This window comes from Odocoileus virginianus, chromosome 30 (genome assembly GCF_023699985.2).
Source record: "Odocoileus virginianus isolate 20LAN1187 ecotype Illinois chromosome 30, Ovbor_1.2, whole genome shotgun sequence".
Classification (NCBI taxonomy): domain Eukaryota; kingdom Metazoa; phylum Chordata; class Mammalia; order Artiodactyla; family Cervidae; genus Odocoileus; species Odocoileus virginianus.
This window is the reverse complement of record NC_069703.1, coordinates 42,215,298-42,235,324: the sequence shown is the minus strand read 5'-3', so window position 1 is coordinate 42,235,324 and position 20,027 is coordinate 42,215,298. Positions and strand designations below refer to the sequence as shown.

The following is a 20,027-nucleotide window of genomic DNA, read 5'->3' as shown; positions in this document are numbered from 1 at the left end:
AATGTAGATAAGCAGAACCCAAGAATCATTTAATTATTAAAACTGACTTGCATTTTGTTGTGTCAGCTGTCAGCCAAAATAAAGCAATTATGAGTGAGCACTTACATAATTCTTATTATCTATGACTGTGTCCTTTGAAGCACAAAACTTTAAAATTTTCACTAAGTCTAATTTATCTTTTTTTTTTTTTTTGGAGGGGGGGAGTGAGGGGTAGCTTGTGCTTTCAGGGTCATATCTAAGAAAATGCTGTTAATACAAAGTCATAAAGATTTACTCCTATGCTATCTTAAAAGTTTTATAGATTTAGCTTTTTACATTTACGTCTTTGATCCACTAAGTTAATTTTTACGTGTAAGGCAGGAGTCTAACTTCATTCTTCTGCATATGCATACCTATTCTTTTTAGGCATTAATTATATATAGCAAAAGCATGTTAGGGTAATCCTGTGATTCACACAAGTTCTTTCTTAACAAATTTAGCATTCAGATGCCTTTAAAGTTTTTGTGATAGAACCAATCTACTAACCTAACAAATTATTGCTATATATAAGTTCCTTTTATGTGTCATGGTACTTATTTCCATGTCCTGCTAGGACACCTCTGTCAGGCACCAAGGCAGGCAAGGATCATGATGCTCCTGCTGAAAACTACATATCTGTGTCCTCACTGCTTGACGTGAATGAAGCCCTCTTTTCAAGTCCAGTCCAGAATGTTTTCCAAAGCTTCTAACCATGGTGGAATGTTTTTATCTATTAAATCTGGACTATAAGTCAAGATATCCCTTTTGAAAGCTCTTTCAAAATGCCAAAGTCATCTCTAACCTCTACAGAGGGTATGTTCCCAGGGACAACGCAAATTTGATTGGTAATGACTTAGTAATAATTTTCTTAGCTTTTAAGTCTAAGCTCATATAAAATCCCCATTTTAGAGGTGAGAAAATTGAGGCACAACTTGCAGAAGGCCCCAGATAATAATAAGTGGGAGACGCTAATCCAGATCTTTCTGACTAAAGTCAAAGCTCTATTACATATATTCTACTTAACAGCATACTAGCCACAGGGAACTCCTTTGTTATTTCTTGGAAGAAACGTCAATGTTCCTCCTTGGATTCTACCACCCTAACCATTGCCTGTCTAAATCCGTCAATGAGATGTGGTCCAGTTCTTTCCAAGATTAGGGAATACAAATCAGAAGATACCAACAAAGATAAGAAAGGAAGTAGAAAATTGTAGGGACTGGCAGGTAGTTAGGTAGTCCTCTGAAGGTTATATGCCACTTTATTTATTTATTTAAATATTTATTTATTTAATTTATTTATTTGGCTGTTTCCGGCCTTAGCTGCAGCATGTGGGATCAAGTTCCCTGACCAGGGATTGAACCCTGGCCCCCTTCATTGGGAGTATAGAGTCTTAGCGGCTGGACCACCAGGGAAGTCCCGGCTATATGCCACTTTAAAGGAAAAACAAAAACAACCATTTGAATTAATCGTCCCAGTTCTGGTGTAGGGCTTGAAACCAATTTTAAAAATTCAGCGGAGAAGGCAATGGCACCCCACTCCAGTACTCTTGCCTGGAAACTCCCATGGACGGAGAAGCCTGGTGGGCTGCAGTCCATGGGGTCGCTAAGAGTCAGACACGACTGAGCAAATTCACTTTCACTTTTCACTTTCATGCACTGGAGAAGGAAATGGCAACCCTCTCCAGTATTCTTGCCTGGAGAATCCCAGGGACGGGGGAGCCTGGTGGGCTGCCGTCTATGGGGTCGCGCAGAGTCGGAAACGACTGAAGCGACTTAGCAGCAGCAGCAGCAGACAAAAATAAAAAAATAAAAAATAAACATAAAAATTCAACATGAGAATGGGCAGACTATCTCCAAGGGTTTATAATAGAAATACTTAGGCTGAGAGAAGACAGCTGTGCTGGATGGACCCCCAGCAGGCACACCGGGAACAGACTATCTGATTTCTGGTCTGCTATTTAACAAGTGTGCAGCCTTGGGCGTCACTTTTCTGGATCTTAATTCTCCTACCCTTACCCTCTCTACATCAGAGTTACAGTGAAGGTCCTATGAGAATACACACCAAAGTGCTTTGTGAAAAATAAAATGCTATTCTGGCAAGGTAGGACTGGGTTTGATAGTAGTTTTTCAAACTTCTGGAATTTCTCTCAGAGCTCTATGACCAAGCAATACTGCAAACAAGAAAACAGTACTGAAACAGTCTGACAGAATGAGGCTCTCAGGGGGTTATTTGCAAGCCTGTCAGAACTGCTAATCACCAAAACAATGGGAGAGACTTCTCTATGGACAATTGGATTAGTCCATAATGGAGCCATAATAAGGCTGCTCATATTCTGGCAGATCCTCACAGGACTGGGTCGAAGAATGATCACTCCAGGAAACAAAGCTGAATCTATAAACCAGGAGGTGTGGCTAAAAGATCATGTGGGGAAAACTATCTTTTGTACACACAACTAATATATTCAAAGCTTGAGACCTAAGAGAAGCATGGCACTCTGAGGTACTGCATCAACCAGATAGTTGATAATCCCAGTTCTCTAGTCCTAATTCTCTCCTAGCATTTACTAGTCCTTTTAGCCTTTCAATCTATATATATATATATATATATATATATAAATGCAGTGCTCAGACCTAGGAATGGGGAAGTAAGGGGTGGAGAGATACAGGTGAGGTCTATGATAGCTACGGGCTTCCCTGGTGGCTCAGTGGTAAAAAATCCGCCTGCCTATGCAGGAGACATGGGATCGATCCCTGGGTCAGGATGATCCCCTAGAGAAGAAAATGGCAATGCACTCCAGTATTCTTGCCTGGGAAATTCCATGGACAGAAGGAGCCTGGTGGGCTACAGTCCATGGGACTGCAAAAAGTCAGACATGACTGAGCAACTAAACAACAGGACAGCTGAAGTCTAATTTCTCCAAAAGAAAATTTCCAATATCCCTTGTAGACTGTGCAGAATCTAGAGGTTCTTACCTTCCTAGGGACACCCCACTGCCATGACCACTAGGTGCTATAAGGAACTATAATGAATTACTTAAAAGTAGGAAAACCAAAGCACTCACCTCACACTTAAGTCAGTGCCAAAACATTCACTGAATAACTCCCAAGTACTCATACTGCTCAAGGAATCAAGGGGGAAAAAATCCAAATGGTCAGATCTCTAAACTGACTCATATAAACAAGTGATTTATTATTCACTTAATAAAATGTATATGCCAGGCAGTCTGCTAAAGTTTCTGTCTTCGGGAAGCTTTACAATCTAGTTTAGTTTCATACCATCAAGAACCAAAGAGGACTTTCCACCACTTAATCACTGGTGGTCCAGTGATTAAGACTCCATAGTTCTTCTGCAAGGAGCTTGGGATCAGAGAACTAAGATCCCACATGCCAAGCAGCAGGGCCAAAAAAAATTTAAAAAAAAAAAAAAAAAAAAAAAGAATCCGTGTGCAATGACATAACAAAGTGAGAACTATTTTTACTGTGTGGTGAGCTCTGAAGTGGTCTGTGAAGGCTAGATGGTTATTATTTCTGAAGGCAATTAGTGGGGGAGGGAGAGCAGTCCCAAGCAAAGAGATCAGAGAACCCAAGGCTGGTTTGAGGAACAAGACCAGTCTGCGTACAGAGGTATAAATAAAAAGGTCCACAAGCAGAATGTCTCTGAGACACAACAGTGAACGGCTGGTCCCTATTCTGCAGCACCGCACCCCTTCATCCTGTCTTCCGACAGGAGGGTTCAGCATTACCTGTGGGAGAATTACACAAATCCTCTGATTAGGTCTTCATTTCAACCTTTGGTTAACAGAAAAAAGAGCTTTTCCAACAGCTATTCTGACAACTTAAAAGTAGGATTTCTCTAACCTGTATATATTAATCCAAAAAGGAGCTGGCTTTGGGATGTGATCTTCTGAGGCCCTATGTACAAAGAGCCTGGGACAGTGTTGGGAAGAGCCAGACTAAGAGGCCACACAAAGGGAATCCTCTCTGTCCTCTTATAGACGTGCTACAGACAGACACTCAGTGTTGCCCCTCAAATCCTGTCAACTCCTTCCAGTATGATATAGTGAGACAGAGTATTGATTTGGGAGTCAGGTCAACTGCTTCCCATCCCAAATGAATAACCATGGGCAAATTACCCACTACTGTGAATCTCTGCTTCTCATTTTAATAATAAATTTTATAGTCCCATATGATTGATGAGGTAATGTGAAAGTGTCTAGGGCCTAAATGCTAAATCAGTGGTATTTCCTTTTTCGTCCCAGATCCTACTCTAAAAATCTTCAATTCCCCATGAGGGCAATTTCCTGGAAGTTAGAGTCAAAAAGAACAATTCTGGAGAAGGAAATGGCAACCCACTCCAGTACTCTTGCCTGGAAAATCCCATGGGCGGAGGAGCATGGTAGGCTATAGTCTATGGAGTCGGACACAACTGAGTGACTTCACTTTCATTTTTGTTTCACTATGGAAAACAATATGGAGGTTCCTTAAAAAACTAAAAACAGAGCTACAAAATGACCCTGCAATCCCACTCCCAGCCATATATCTAGAGAAAAACATGGTACGAAAGGATACATGCACCCCAATGTTCACTGCAGAACTGTTTACAATAGTCAAGACATGGAAGCAATCTAAATGTTCACTGACAGAGGAATGGATAAAGATGATGTGGTACATATGTACAATGGAATACTTCTCAGCCATTAAAATGAAAATAATGCCATTTGCATCAACATGGATGGGCACAGAGAGTGTCATACTGAGTGAAGTAAGACAGAGAAAGAGAAGTATCTTATGATAATCCTTATAAGATGAATCTAAAAAGAAATGATACAAATGAACTTATTTACAAAATAGAAACAGACTCACAGACTTAGAGAAGGAACTTATGGTTATGTGGGGGGCGGGGGAGGTGAGAAGAAGGGATAGTTAGGGAGTTTGACATTGTGATGTACACACTGCTGTATTTAAAAGGGATAACCAGCAAGGACCTACTGTATAGCACATGGAACTCTGCTCAACGTTACGTTGCACCTGGGTGGGAGGGGAGTTTGAGGGAGAATGGATACACATATGTGCATGGCTGAGTTACTCAGGTGTGCACCTGAGACTATCACACTGTTAATCAGACACTCCAATATTAAATAGTTTTTTAAAAAGAAAAAAAAAAAACCAACAAAAAGAACAATTCTATTTCCTTGCTCTCCACTAAGAGATGATTCTTCCTCTTCCTTTCTCCTAACACTGTAGCTCCTTTCTCTTAATCTTTATCTTCTATTCCCTCTTCATTCCTTCCAAAGCTAGGCTGTAAGAATCAATGAGCCAGATTTTTTTTTAAGAGGGCTCGTTCTCTACCATTTACCTCACTGCAAAATAAGCAATTCTAATCACGTCTCATTACAATTATTGCTTCTTTGGAAGATTTAAAAGCTGATGACTTTTTATTTTTATTTTTTTCCATTTATTTTTATTAGTTGGAGGCTAATTACTTTACAACATTGCAGTGGTTTTTGTCATACATTGAAATGAATTAGCCATGGATTTACATGTATTCCCCATCCTGGTCCCCCCTCCCACCTCCCTCTCCACCCGATCCCTCTGGGTCTTCCCAGTGCACCAGGCCCGACCACTTGTCTCATGCATCCAACCTGGGCTGGTGATCTGTTTCACCCTAGATAATATACATGTTTTGATGCTGTTCTCTTGAAACATCCCACCCTCGCCTTCTCCCACAGAGTCCACAAGTCTGTTCTATACATCTGAGTCTCTTTTTCTGTTTTGCATATAGGGTTATCATTACCATCTTTCTAAATTCCATATATATGTGTTAGTATACTGTAATGGTCTTTATCTTTCTGGCTTACTTCGCTCTGTATAATGGGCTCCAGTTTCATCCATCTCATTAGAACTGATTCAAATGAATTCTTTTTAATGGCTGAGTAATATTCCATGGTGTATATGTACCACAGCTTCCTCATCCATTCGTCTGCTGATGGGCATCTAGGTTGCTTCCATGTCCTGGCTATTATAAACAGTGCTGCGATGAACACTGGGGTGCACGTGTCTCTTTCAGATCTGGTTTCCTCGGTGTGTATGCCCAGAAGTGGGATTGCTGGGTCATAGGGCAGTTCTATTTCCAGCTAGAAAAGCTGATAACTTTTAAATCCACATCTGCAGTCATACCTAATACTCAAGGTGTTCCTTCTACCCATGTTCCATAAGCACCTCAAATGCTCTAAACACATTTTTTTAAAGTCAGCATTGTCTCCATAAACCTGCTCCTCATTCATTCTTTATACACTTCATTGACCACAACCCCTTATTTGGATTTCTGAATCAAAAGAGCACTGAAATTAAGAATGTTTTTAGTATATATAACCTCAAAATATATTTAAGCAACAAAACCTGAATAAAACTAACATAAAGGGACTTCCCTGGTGGTCCAGTGGCTAAGACTCCAAGCTCCCAATACAGGGGGCAGGGGTCAATCCCTGGTCAGGGAACTAGATCCCACATGCTGCAACTAAGACCTGGCACAGTCAAATAAATAAATAAATATTAAAAACAAAAACTAACATGAGACTACTTACAGCCCTTATTAATCTCACTCAACGTTCAAGTGCTTTGCCAGAAAATATTAATAATATGTGACTATACAGGGCTCTATCCCAGACCCTGCTGGAGGTGTTATACACTCAAAAGGGTGAAGCCAGTTAATGAGAGAGGGGAAGAACTTAGATTTTACAGTGGTATGTGGCCCTCCAAAGCTCAACTTTCATCAGTAATGTTCTATTCCCTAGTATTTAACTTTCTTGCTGGGTTTTCTTGAGTATGCCATGAGCAGCACTGACACTGACTTCATGAAAGGCTGACAAAAAAAAAGTATATAAGACCTGTACTACAAAGCTTTGGGAAACAGATGGCCATGACTGGGGGACTTTCTCTTGACCAATGGCTGAATTTTGAAGTTATATGACAAGAGGTGGTCTGAGCAATGAGCATGCCTGTTATGTGGATGTTATTTATGTTTGATCCCCAGTGCTTTTGTATGTGACATGGGTTTTGGTAATTAAAACTTTACATTTTATTATTTAATTCTACAAATTAAAATTTGTCCCAATTAATTACACCAAGTGCTAAAAATAATGTTAACTATCTGAATGACTATATAGCAGTTTGTTATTTTCTCATATAAAGCAAAAGTTAAAAAGTTTACTAACAATAATTTCAAGAAACTGACTTTTTCTATTGTTTTGCTTTTGCTGCAAAATGAACAGCTTTAAGTAATTTTTAAAGTTTTGATTAGTTTGTCTCTGTATTTATAAACACTAATTTGCATATGCAATTTGATATAATTTATGTAAGTAATCAAATCAGTTACCCAGCAAATACAGCTATAAAACTTAGCTAAATGTAAATAGTCTTTTAATTTAACTTTAATCTAAAAATCTTGTTCAGTCACTCTTAACCTTGCATTGAATATAAAGTAAGTTTTATGTTTACTTTTTATGTATAAAGCACAGACATACTTATTGCATATAAAAAACCATAGAGCATATCTGTGTTTTAAAATTTCCTGGGAGGGATGCATTAGGGGAAAAAGATGCCTAAGAAGGCTTCTTAGGAAGGTGACAATAAATGGAAAGCTTGAGAAAACACTGATAAAAGGGATTAAGGATCTGTACCAGTTAGTATCTTCTCAGCTTTTCAAGACAGATCTTGTGAGTCACCCCTGACAACTCCTTTTCCCTTATCCTCATATCCAATCACTAAGAATAGTGGATTTATTTCCTAATTATTTCTGGACTCTGTCTCTTTTTCCTAGTGCCATTATCCTAACTCTGATCTTCATGATCTTCTGCCCAGACTTTACAAGAGTCTCACTAATCTGCTTCTTTTCTCTTTATTTCAAACTTCTTGAAATAGTTTGTCTTTCCTCTCTCATCCTAGTCCACTCCAATTTGCTTCCATGCTGTCAAACTGTTTTTGTAAAAGACCCTGATGGAGTGCATGATGCTAAATTCAATTTCAGTCTTTCTTTTGCTGGTCCTCTTGGCAGCACTCAATTCTGACAGCCATTTCCTTCTTCCTAAAACCCTCTTTACAGATGCCCCTGGTGATCCAGTAGTTAAGAATCCAACTGCCAATGCAGGGGACACAGGTTTGATCCTTGTTCCAGTAAGATTTCACATGCCTCGGAGCGACTAAGCCAGTGCACCATGACTTTTGGCCCACTGTCTATGAGTCCGTGCTCCGAGAGAAGCCATGGCGATGAGACACCTTCGCGCTCCAACCTGAGAGTAGGCCCCACTCTGCCAACTACAGAAAGCCCGCTGGCAGCAACGAAGACCCAGTACAGCCAAAAATAAATAAAATGTTATAATAAATTTAAAAAGTACTCTTTTCCATTGGTTTATGAGACATCAATTACTAGTTAACTTTCTTCAAATTAAGGCTGCTGATCCATTTCTTCCCGCACATTAAAGGTTTTCTTGTCAGCCCATCTCCCATGATACACATTTTTCATAGGTACTATCAGTAATTCCCGCAGTTTCAGCCACTACATAATAAACAGATGATCAGGTCTCTATCTTCAACCCCAAACCCCACTCTTGAGCTCCAGACTTCTCTATCCAGTTGTTTTTGGACATCTTCCCTTGGAGGTCACAGAGATTGCTCAAAATGTCCAGATTTAACCTCAACTCAGTTAACAGCAACACTGTCTACTCTGCTGCTCAAGGCAAGAGGCCCAGGAGTCATGCTTAATTCCACCCCTGTCCCCCAACCACTTTCAGCCTCCAAATGAAACCAATAACCAAGCCTGGTAATACAAAGTTTCTACTGTGATCAGAAGACGACTGCTTCTTGGCAGGAAAGCTATGACAAATCTAGACAGTATGTTGAAAAGCAGAGACATTCCTTTGCGGACAAAGGTCTGTATAGTCAAGGCTATGGTCTCCCCAGTGGTCCAGAGCTGGACCGTAAAGAAGGTGTAGTGCTGAAGAATTGATGCACTTGAATTGTGGTGCTGGAGAAGATTCCTGAGGGTCCCTTGGACAGCAAGGAAAGCAAACCAATCAATCTTAAGGGAAATCAACCCTGAATAGATGTTGGAAGGACTGATGCTGAAGCTGAAACTCCAGTATTTTGCTCTTCTGATGCTAACAGCTGACTCACTGGAGAAGTCCCTGATGTTAGGAAAGATTCAGGGCAGAAGAGAGAGGATGTCAGAGGACGAGATGGCTGGATGGCATCACGGATGCAATGGACATGAACTTGGGCAAACTTGGGGAGGTGGTGAGGGACAGGGAGGCCTGGCATGCTGCAGTCGATGGGGATGCAAAGAGTCAAGACACAAATGAGTGACTGAACAACATTCTCTACTGTAACTATCTCTCAATCTCTGAACATCTCTTGCTAGGACTACAATACTACTTAAGAACTAGCTACTGGGACTTCCCTGGTAGTCCAGTGGTTAAGAATCCGCTTGCTGGTGCAGGGAACTCGGGTTCCATCCCTGGTCTAGGAGGATCCCACATGCCGTGGAGCAACTAGGCCCATGAGGCACAACTGCTGAGCCTGCACTCTGGAGCCTGCCAGCAGCAACTGCTGAGCCTGTGCACCCAGAACTGGTGCTCCGCAGCTGGAGGGGCCGCCACAACAGGAAGCCGGACCACCACAGCCAGAGAAAGACTTTGCTCAGCAGCGAGGACCCAGCACAGCCAAAAATAAATTAAAAAGAAAACAAAACAAACAAACAAAAAAAAACCAAAAAAAAAAAACCACCCACCAACTACTTAAAGAATCTCCTGGTTAGAATCTTCTAGCAGTCTTATTCTCCCCAGAGCTTTCAAGTAATAGAAATAAATAAATTTAATTATGTCACTTCTGAGATTAAAACCTTTCAATGGCATTTCACTGTCATAAGGGTAAGGTCTAAATATCATTCCCCGAAATGCTACCAACCACCAAGCCTACCGATCTTTTGCTTGTGAAATCATTTCCACCCTGCTGCTGACAAATCACATCCATAGGTCAGGTCTCATTAGCTTAATGGCTTTCCCTGACTCCCCTAGGCTGGGGTGGATTACTCACTCAAAATATTTATTCCATAATGGTCTCCAAAGTATGAGACACAAAATTAACTGGGACACAGGAAGAAAAGCATATATGTATATTTTTACTAATATATGATATAATATGTACTTATATATTAGCATGGCTTATCTTTATTATATATTAGCCTATTAATACTGGCAATTTTTATGTTATTATACATTAGCCTATTAATACTGGCAACTTTTATCTGTGGGTGACGAAGTTCATTCACATTCATCATACTGCATCACACTGTGGTTTGCATCTCGTTAAGTGGATTTATAAGATAGCTAGTTTTAACTAAATTAACATTTACAAAATAAACAGTGTAGAGTTCTGTCAAGAAACTGAATGGAAGAGAATGTTAATGATACAAGGAAGAGGAACAAAAACAGCAGAGCTGATGTCTCTGGAAGTAAATGATCCTAAGTACCAGAATTTTACTTGCCACATCACAATAAAACAACACAAAATAACATAATGACCAGCTAATCAGATCTAAGGAAGCCAAAGACTTAAAATTATCTTAAAGATGATTTATTTTTTTTGGCCACACAGCATGTGGGGTTTCAGTTCCCTAAGGGATTGAACCCAGGCCACTGCAGTGTAAGTGCCAAGTTCCATCCAGTGGACCACTCAAAAATATTTTTTAAATACACAGAATTTGGTAAAATACATAGATTACTTAAGATAGTTTACAAAATACATAGAATATTAATGAAGGCAAAACATCAATAAGATAGGCAGTTTGGGGGCTATATTTGGCCTCAAATATATTTTTGGTTAATGTTTTTAGATTCTGTTTCTTAAAAACATTTATTTATTCATTTGTTTATTTATATTGGAGTATATATTCTTAGATTTATCTGTTTATTTACTGGCTGCATCAGCGGCTTGCAAAATCTAAGTTCCCCAACCCGGGATCGAACTCATACCCCTTGCAGTGCAAGCTCAGAGTCCTAACCACTGGACCACCAGGGAATTTCCAAAATGTTTTTAGATTTTAAAAATTAGCTTGCAACATCTAAAAATGTTTAATCTATTAAGAAATCATATGAAAATTCAGATTTCCAACCTCTGGGGAAAGGGATTGTGGAAAGGCCTGGGAAGTTAAGGCAACGTTAGACCTACATTCTGTAATGGCAACAACAGGCTGGAACCTATCAATCAGATCTCATGGGACTCTAGTTGGCCTGTCAGTTTCCATTTGGTTAATTTTATTAACTTACCCATTAGAATTTAAACTCTAGGATTTCACTAGAAAAGTACACTTTTGTCTGTTTTATTCACTGCTATATTTCCAGGGCCTAGAACAGTAGCTGACACACAGTAAGCATTCAACAAACATTTGCTGAAATTAATGATGAATAACTGTTGCCTGCCTCATCATGTTTCTGACAAGTGTTCATAATATTTTTGCTTTCTGGGCTTCCCTGGTGGTCCAGTGGTTAACAATCCACCTTGTAATGCAAGGGACACCAGTTCTATCCCTTGTTTGGGAAGATCCTACATGCCATGGAGCAACTAAGCCCATGGACCACAACTAACAAAGCCCGCACACGAGGAGGAGTAGCCCCCACTCACCACAATTAGAGAAAAGCCTACCCGCAGCCCAAAATAAACATAAATAAATAAATCTTAAAAATATTTCTGCCTTCCCCTAAAAGACAAATTGATTACTCTTTTATATTTAACACAAGGCCTGACACATACTAAGTACTTTATTTGCTCACTGAGTAACTAACAGCAATTAGTTATCATTTACTGAGTACTCACGGTGTGCTAAACACCATGCTAAAATGCGTTACAAGCATTCGCTCATTTAATCACCCAACACTCCTACGAGGCAGACATTATTATCATCATCCCTGTTTTAAGAGATGAGGAAAATAAAGCTCTGGAGATTAAGCAACTGGTTAAAGCTCTAATGGAATTACAAAATGAAATAGCTGTAACACAAGATAAAATATGAAAAGGGCTATATGAAAGGCAAGAACAAAGTGCTACAGAATTCAGAACAGTTCACTTCCAGTTTGGAAGGCATAAGGTACGTATTTCGGAAAGGTCCCTGAGGGAGGGAGCCTTTAAACCAGATCTTATAAAAGGGGCAATATTTCCATAGGAAAAGATGGGTGGGGAAGGGATTGCTTTTGTCACTTTCTCTACCAGGAAAGCTGAAATACACACCTAGGAGGCAGTCTGAGTGGGATGCAGAATATGTGGATAAATATTAAATGGAGTCAGTAGGAAGGCCTTCAATACCACACCCTATGGGTTATGATTTTATCCTGCAGACAATAAGGAGTCCATGAAGGTTCCTAAATTAAGGAGTAGGGTGACAAGATCTGATGGGTGTTTTAGCAATATTGCTGCAGCAGAAGTGGTTGTGGTATAGGAGGTTACAGAAGAGATTTAGAAAGTTCCTGAAATAATGACACCTTTACAACTTACAGTATTTTCTAACATCTAGCATTGATACTTCATTGACACTTCATTAACATTAATAAACAATATTATTATATTTTCACATCAAGGAGCCTGAGATTCAGCAAGTTTAAAGACCACAGAATTAGTCTTTTTGGAACTATGCTCTGAGAAAAACGTACACAAAACAATTTAGGGATGACGGAAGACATCAGTAAGAGGATCATAGTATCCAACAACTGCCAATATATAGGAAAGGAAGAAAAGAGTAAGGAACCAAAGAAGGGTAAGACTTCTCTTATGCCCTAGTGTTTGGACCAATGGTCTGATCATTAACAAAAAATGCAGGGAAGTTATCCCACGCAGGAGGAGTGAGTTTGACGCTGGTTGGACACTTAGTTTAGTGCCTTCTCTGTTGCTGTTATGAACTATGGGGTGGATGGAGAGGCAAGGATGTAAGAAACTAAGAAATGTTCTAAATTATCAGAAAGGTTTTGTTACCTGCAGCAAACTAGAAGCAACCTTCAGTATCCTACAGGCCAATGGCAATGACAGTTTCAAAAACATCACAAGGAGATCAGATTCTTTCCATCTTGACCCTCACTCTTAGAACTGCATGCTCTTTATTTATAAATTCTGCCTCTTGAATTCCCAGTATTGCGAATGGCAATTTCAAGAGTCAGAAAAGGGATCCTTCCTTTCCAGAGGCAGAACACAGTCCTTAATAGCCCATATTTTGGTTAGAACCACACTGCCTGAGGAAGTGATTCTTCTATTTACTAGCTCTGACCTTGCATTAGTTACTGAACATCTTTGTGCTTCAGTTTTCTCAACTAGAATGTGAGAATCTGAATGTGAGAATTAGTATTATAGTACTTAGTGCCTAGCATATAGCAAGTTCTATAGAAGCACTGGTTATTAATACAGTTATCCCATTTCTTTTTTTTTAAGTTCTCAAACTTTGGTGAGATACCTGGGTTAAAATATAAATTGGCAAAAACGAATAAAACTTGGCAAATAGAAAGGCTTTTTCAGAAGTCCTCTAGGCTTCCCTTCACATCTAATCAGCCAAAATCTCTATCAGCTGTTTATGCCTACATCAATCACTGTCTAGAGAGATAGAATTATGATTGATTTAGAGTTTATATCAATCAAGGCTAGTGGGCTACATCAATCACCCCAGGGCTGGGAAGGTGCTGCCAGCTTCCTGGTTAGCAGGACGATAGGAACCTGATAAAATCAATTAATGTCTGCCAAGACTTAGTCTTGAGAGTCTGTGGTCTCTGCTAAGGAGGGTTAAAACAACTTTCAGAGCTGCAAGCATCACCCCCACAAAATTCCTAATAGCAATGAAATAACTACAAAGGTCTGTTAAGGCTAGCGAAGTCTGGCACAGAAGAAACAGTATAGTATATAGGCCAGAGCTTGAGGAGAGTATGCCAGTCAGGCAGTGAAATACAGCAGGGTCTAGACATGGAGGTGTGACGCAGGCTGTGTTAGTGTCCCCAGCCCTAGGGCTTACATCACCAGCCTTGAACTAAACACCAAATCTTCTCAAAGCCTGTTTACTCATTTATAAATGGGGATAACCAAAACTACCTTCCCAGGTGGTGCTAGTGGTAAAGAACCTGCCTGCCAATGTAGGAGATATTAAGAGATGCAGGTTTGATCCCTGCATTGGAAAGATCCCCTGGAACAGGGCATGGCGACCGACTCCAGTATTTGTGCCTGGAGAATCCCCATGGACAGAGAGGCCTGGCAGGGCTACAGTCCATAAAATTGCAAAGAGTCAGACAGGACTGAAGTGACTGAGCACGCACACAAAACCATCTTGGATTTGATGTTAGGATTAAACGTAAGGATACATTTCACTCTGTGGTATAAGGATCAGAAAACAAAAACATCCAACCCACACATAACAAAATAACCCACAAAATCCACACAAAACATCACCACCAACAGCTGAGTATTCAGAAAGACAAAATGCAAGGTGGGATGGGGTGGGGGGAGGGGCTTGAAGTGGAGCTGCAGAGAAAAGGGGGAAGCTACCTGACTCTAGGCTAAAAATCCCCTTCAGGACCCTGGTCAGGTTTTGCTGCTCTACTGAAGAACTTCCATTTCAAAGTGTACCATAAAAGGACTAATGTGATTCTATTTAGAGGTTTCTCTGCAGCAAAATGGGTAAGAATCTCACTTCTGGATTTGCTGCAACTAGTGTGTTCTATTCTCTGAAGCAGTTTCCCAATCTGTAAAAATTGAGTAAATCATGGCCAAATTTACTTCACTGGGCTTAATAAACTAAATATTAGCTCCTTCCCTTTTGAGGCAGCAGTGTTGCTGAAACTGAAGGCCAATACAAAATCTGTAACATAGAAGTCCCCCAAATCTTTCATTCATTCATGAAGTTGCACTTACAAAGACAGGCCTATCAGCCTTAATCGAGGATTCTGGAAACCAGAGTGCTTAAAAGAAAGGAACAGACATACAAGGTGAAAAAGAATCTGTTTTGATATTTATAGAGCTCTTGTTGTGCTTGTGTGCTCAGTCATGTCCAACTCTCCGTGACCCCATGGACTGTAACCTACCGGGCTTCTCTGTCCATGGGATTTCCAAGTAAGAATACTGCAGTGTGTTGCCATTTCCTTTTCCAGATCTTCCTGACCCAGGGACTGAACCCATGTCTCTTGTGCTTTCTGCACTGCAGGCAGATTCTTTACCCACTGCGGTAAGCCATTGAGATACTGTGGTATCTCATTTAATCTGTTTAATTCTTAAACACCTGGATAACACTGTCCCTTCCCTCTCTCTAGAGATGAGAAAAGGAAGGCTCAGAAAGGAAGGAAAATAACATTTATTGTGAGCTGTGCTAGGTGTTTTCCATATGCATTACTGCATTTGACATTTAAGTGACTTCTCTGGATGAGAGCTAGGAAGAAGTAGGCAGGATTATAATACCAGATCTGATTCTAAACTCATTGTTGTTCAGCTCAAGGAAATAATTTGTTTCCTCAGGATCAGGGATCTTACAAAACTCGATCCTAGAATCTCATTTAGCTCCCTACCCCAAAACACCCAAAATAGTTGGGGTTAGCAATTCACCTTTGGAGTTATTCAGTTTCTTTCAGATTAAAGATTTCAAAGTGGGCCCACTAGCAAACAAAAACAAAACACCTTTACAACTCTTGCCTAGGATTAAAAGCTTTCTTTCCCTCTTCTCCAGCCCAACCACTAGAGGGCCAGGCCACAAAAAACAGCAGCTATAAACTAGAGTTCTGGAGTGATCCTCCTGGTTTAAGCCACTTGTGTGACCTTGCCTGAGTTACTTTACTTTAGCCTCAGTTTCCTTATCTGGGATAATAGTAATATCTCAATAGATTGTGCAAATTAAATAAAACGTGACATGTAAAGCAATCAGAACAATGCCTGCACAAAAGGAAGACCTTAGCAAATTTAGCAGCTTTTAGTGCTGGAGAAGAAGCACCACTGATGGTTCTGTCCCTAAATCCAACGACTTGGCCACCGTAATCTCTCTGAGCACTGGCTTTGCTGGCTGGAGTCCCTTTAGAAAGAGCAACAGGTCCTCCTTTTCTGCTAATCAGGGCCAGGCCCAGAAACCTAAAGTCCCCGACCTATACATGACCACGAGGTCTTGGCATTGGTTTTCTACCACTACGAAGGCTGTCACTCTGAACCCAATCGAACCACCCCATTTCCGCCTCGGCTCGGGAAGTTCTTCAGGCCTTCAGCGGCCCAAGCTGCTTTTGGCATGGCTACCCCTGGTTACCAGGCCTAGAGCCGGATCTCCTGGCGTACCTTCGCCAGAGGACTTTCTCTCTCAGACATCGGCAGGATTTCCCTAAGTTCAGGGGAGTCAGTGAATCCAGTTAACAGGCGCGTCGGTCAGACACACGCCTGGAGAGAGCTCCCTTAGCGTCGCCCGGGCCTGCCACCCGGAGCCCGGCCCCCAGTCCCGCCGCCTGGAGCCCGGCCCCCAAGCCCAGGCTCGCCACAGACCAGAGGGTCGGCCCCTTTCTAGCCTCCGGGAACGCGTGCGATCCGGCCCAGGGCCACCACGTGGGGGTTCCAGAAGTGACAAGGTATTCCCGGAACCAACCCCCAAAGACTGCTCCCCGCATGGGCCCTAACCCGGCCCCAAACTGGCCTGAGCGGCGCTCCCGGCCTGGCTTCTCCCCTCAAATCTATTTGGAGGAAATTCAGACATCCTCTACAGCCTGGAGACAGGCTCTCGCCAGACTCCAAGCCCCGAGACTGTCTCAGCCCGAATCCCCAATTGCCTGGTTTCCTTACTCACCCATCGCGGCTCCGCTCGCTTCTACTTGGCGGCGGCAGCGGCGGCAGCTTCAGCGGCAGCTTCAGCAGACAATATGGCGGATCTGCAGGACGGCAGCCCGGAAAGGACAAACAATTTAACATTCAATCCCGGGAAGAAACGCGCTTTCGGCCCCAACGCCTAGTTCACACAGACGAGTTCGTTTAAAGAGACCGCAGCTGCTAAAGGCGGGGAACTGGGATGAGATATGAAAGGAGTGGGTGGAGGAAAACTGGGAGGGACACCTACCAAAGAAAGTTAAGCTGCTTAAGATTTCTCAGCTTCTTATCCTACTATTTCCTCTTTGTAGTGAAAGGTCTCCTCCCCTAGAAACTTTTTCTTCCAAAAAGGTATTCCTTCCTTTTGTATTAATAGTTAAAACCACGCATAGACCCTGAACTGGATATGAATAAGGAGTTATCTGGCAAGGTAAAGTGACTTGCCCAAGGATATAGAGACAAGGAAATGAAGAAATCTAAAGTAAAACTGATTACAATCCTATTGGGAGATAAGTAGAAAAATGACACTGGTGCCGGGCTTTATAGTTGACAGAGAGCTTCATTTATCCCTGCTGCAAGCTCTCTGAGGGCAGAGGTCAGTTCTGTATCCTTTATTACTGCTCTTCAGCACCTAGCACAGTATCTGGGACAGGGTATGTGCTCTATAAATATTTATTGAATGAATAAACAAACGAATGAACAGATCTGTGAGTTACACAAAACAAGGAATATGATCTCCTTTTTTTCGAGATGAGGCAACTGAGGCTCTGAGGTTCAAGTGTCTTTTGTTGGTGTTGTTGGCTGCACCCGGTGGCATGTGGGATCTTAGTTCCCTGAACCGGGATCGAGCCCTCATCCCCTGTAGTGGGGAGCCTGTAATTTAACCACTGAACCACCAGGGAAGTTTCTTATGTGCCTTTTGAATCATGAAATTTATGGCTGGTACACATTAGACCTCCCTTTTTGCATAATCACATTCCGGTCCTTCTGTTCCCCACCTCAACACACAGAGGAAGGCTATGTCTTTAAGTCATGGATCCCAAGAAGGAACTATCTTTTGGGAGCTGAAGTCCTGTCACAACAAATTGCCATCTCTAGTTGTGTACCCAGCCCATTGACGGAAGCAACTCAAAGAGCCAGTTCTAGGAATCGGGATCAGGAAATGGAGCCTTATCTTTCTCTTCCTACTGCCACTGCTCAAGGTCAGACCCCTTTTTTCTCTGCGGGTCTGTTTTACCTGTCTCCACACTGGTCTTCTGTGTCCAGGTTCTCCCACTTGCACCCACTATTTGGCTCTGGTGAGTCTTAGTTGCGGCACTTGGGATCTTTAGTTGTGGTATGCATAATCTAGTTCCCTGACCAGGGATCGAACCCAGGCCCCCTTCATTGGGAGCTCAGAGTCTTAGCTACTGCCCCCCCCCATCTTTTTAAAAGCAGAGACCTTATCATGTTAAGCTGGTCCTTACTGGCTTCTTGGGCAACTCCCCACCAGGCAATCCAGGCTCCATCCATATTTGGGGACCACATTTCCCCATGTATGCTCCTATCTTCTTTTGCGCCTTTCCATTCACTTTTTTAAAAAGTATTTTTATTTATTTATTTTTGGCTGTGCTGGGTCTTCCTTGCTGGGTTCCAGCTTTGGTTGTGGCAAGCAGGGGCTACTCTTTGTTGTGGTGCGTGGGCTTATCATTGCAATGGCTTCTCCTGTTGTGGAGCACCAGCTCAAGGGCCACGGGCTTAATTGCTCCAAGGCATGTGGCATCTTCCCCGACCAGGGATCGAGCCCACGTCCCTGCATTTTCAGGCAGGGTCAGCCTATGTCCTCTCTGCTTCCTAGTGTCCTGGACACACATTTTCCTCAGCACTTGGCACCCTAAGTTGTTGACAAGGTGTCTCTCTCTCCTGGTTGTCTATGGAAGAGACTGTATCTTCCTCATCTTTGTCTCTGTCCCAGTGTCTGGCACAATGCCTGACTCAACAAAAGCACCAAAAACATTTGCTGCAGTGTCTGTCTTCTATGCACCACCAAGGGAGCGCCAGTATAACTTGTGGCTGAAAAGGGGCTCAGGGGACATGCTCAGACTAGATGAGTGTCTATAACTGTGTCTCTTCTCCTGCCAGCCCCTGAGCCCTCCATCCTATGCTCCACGGGGAGCCAGGAGGGCTTCCAAGCGGCTTCATTTCCATTCTTGCCCTCAGCCTCGCTCACGTTCCCTCCTTTGTTGTTCAGTTCCTAAGTCCTATCTGACTCTTTGGGACCCTGTGGACTGCACGCCAGGTTTCCCTGTCCTTTGCTGTCTCCCAGAGTTTGCTCAGACTCATGTCCATTGAGTCAGTGATGCCATCTAACCACCTCATCCTCTGTCACCGCCTTCTTCTCCTGCCTTCAATCTGTCCCAGCATCAGGGTCCTTTCCAGTGAGTTGGCACTTTGTATCAAGTGGCCGAAGTATTGCAGCTTCAGCTGCAGCATCAGTCCTGATGAATTCAGGGTTGATTTGCTTTAGGATTGACTGGCTTGATCTCCCTAGCCTATAGCCATTGATCCTCCCTCACCCAGTCCCTGCAGACCTTTCCAGCTCCAACCCACCTCTGCCTCACTTTCCTTCTCTCTCCTGTTCTAGGAACCACATTCTGCTTACCTCCCCGGACACACCAGAATGTTCCAAATCTCTTTGCTATTGCTCTGCTTGAAGCACCTTTTCCTCCTCTTGTCCCCCTGCGAAGTGGCTAATACAACTCAGACTGTCTCCTCCTCCAAGAAGTCCAGAGAGCATTCAGTGTTCTCTCCCATGAGCTATTCTGTACCTTGTAACTGTTATACCCACCTGCGTATAGTGACATGTTTGTTTCTGTGTCTTGGCATCTTCACCATCTACCATGGTACCTGGCACAGGGCAGGGTCTCAGTGACTGCGTGCTGAGAATCGGGACATCACATCAGGACAGCAATGTCATCAAAAACCCTCTTTCGGGGCCCAGCTCTAGTACTTCCTAGCTGTGTTACCTCGGGCAAATCATTGTAGCTTCCTAAGCTTCCGTTTTTCATCTATAGGAGTGACAGCACCTACCTCCTAGGATTGTCATAAAAATGGGATTAAGGACTTCCTTGGTGGCTCAGACGGTGAAGCGTCTACCTACAATGCAGGAGACCTGGGTTCAGTCCC

General features: G+C 42.3%; 1 protein-coding gene across 1 annotated transcript in view; it reads right to left on the bottom strand.

Moving 5' to 3' along the window:
- Nucleotides 1–17,013, bottom strand: part of KPNA6 (karyopherin subunit alpha 6) — a 53,712-nt gene extending 36,699 nt beyond the window's left edge. Inside the window, exon 1 of the mRNA XM_020896126.2 lies at nucleotides 16,846–17,013. Within this exon, the coding sequence (XP_020751785.1) occupies nucleotides 16,846–16,849 (4 nt within the window). The 5' untranslated portion in view covers nucleotides 16,850–17,013. The remainder of the gene's footprint in view (nucleotides 1–16,845) is intronic.
- Nucleotides 17,014–20,027: the final 3,014 nt, after the last annotated feature.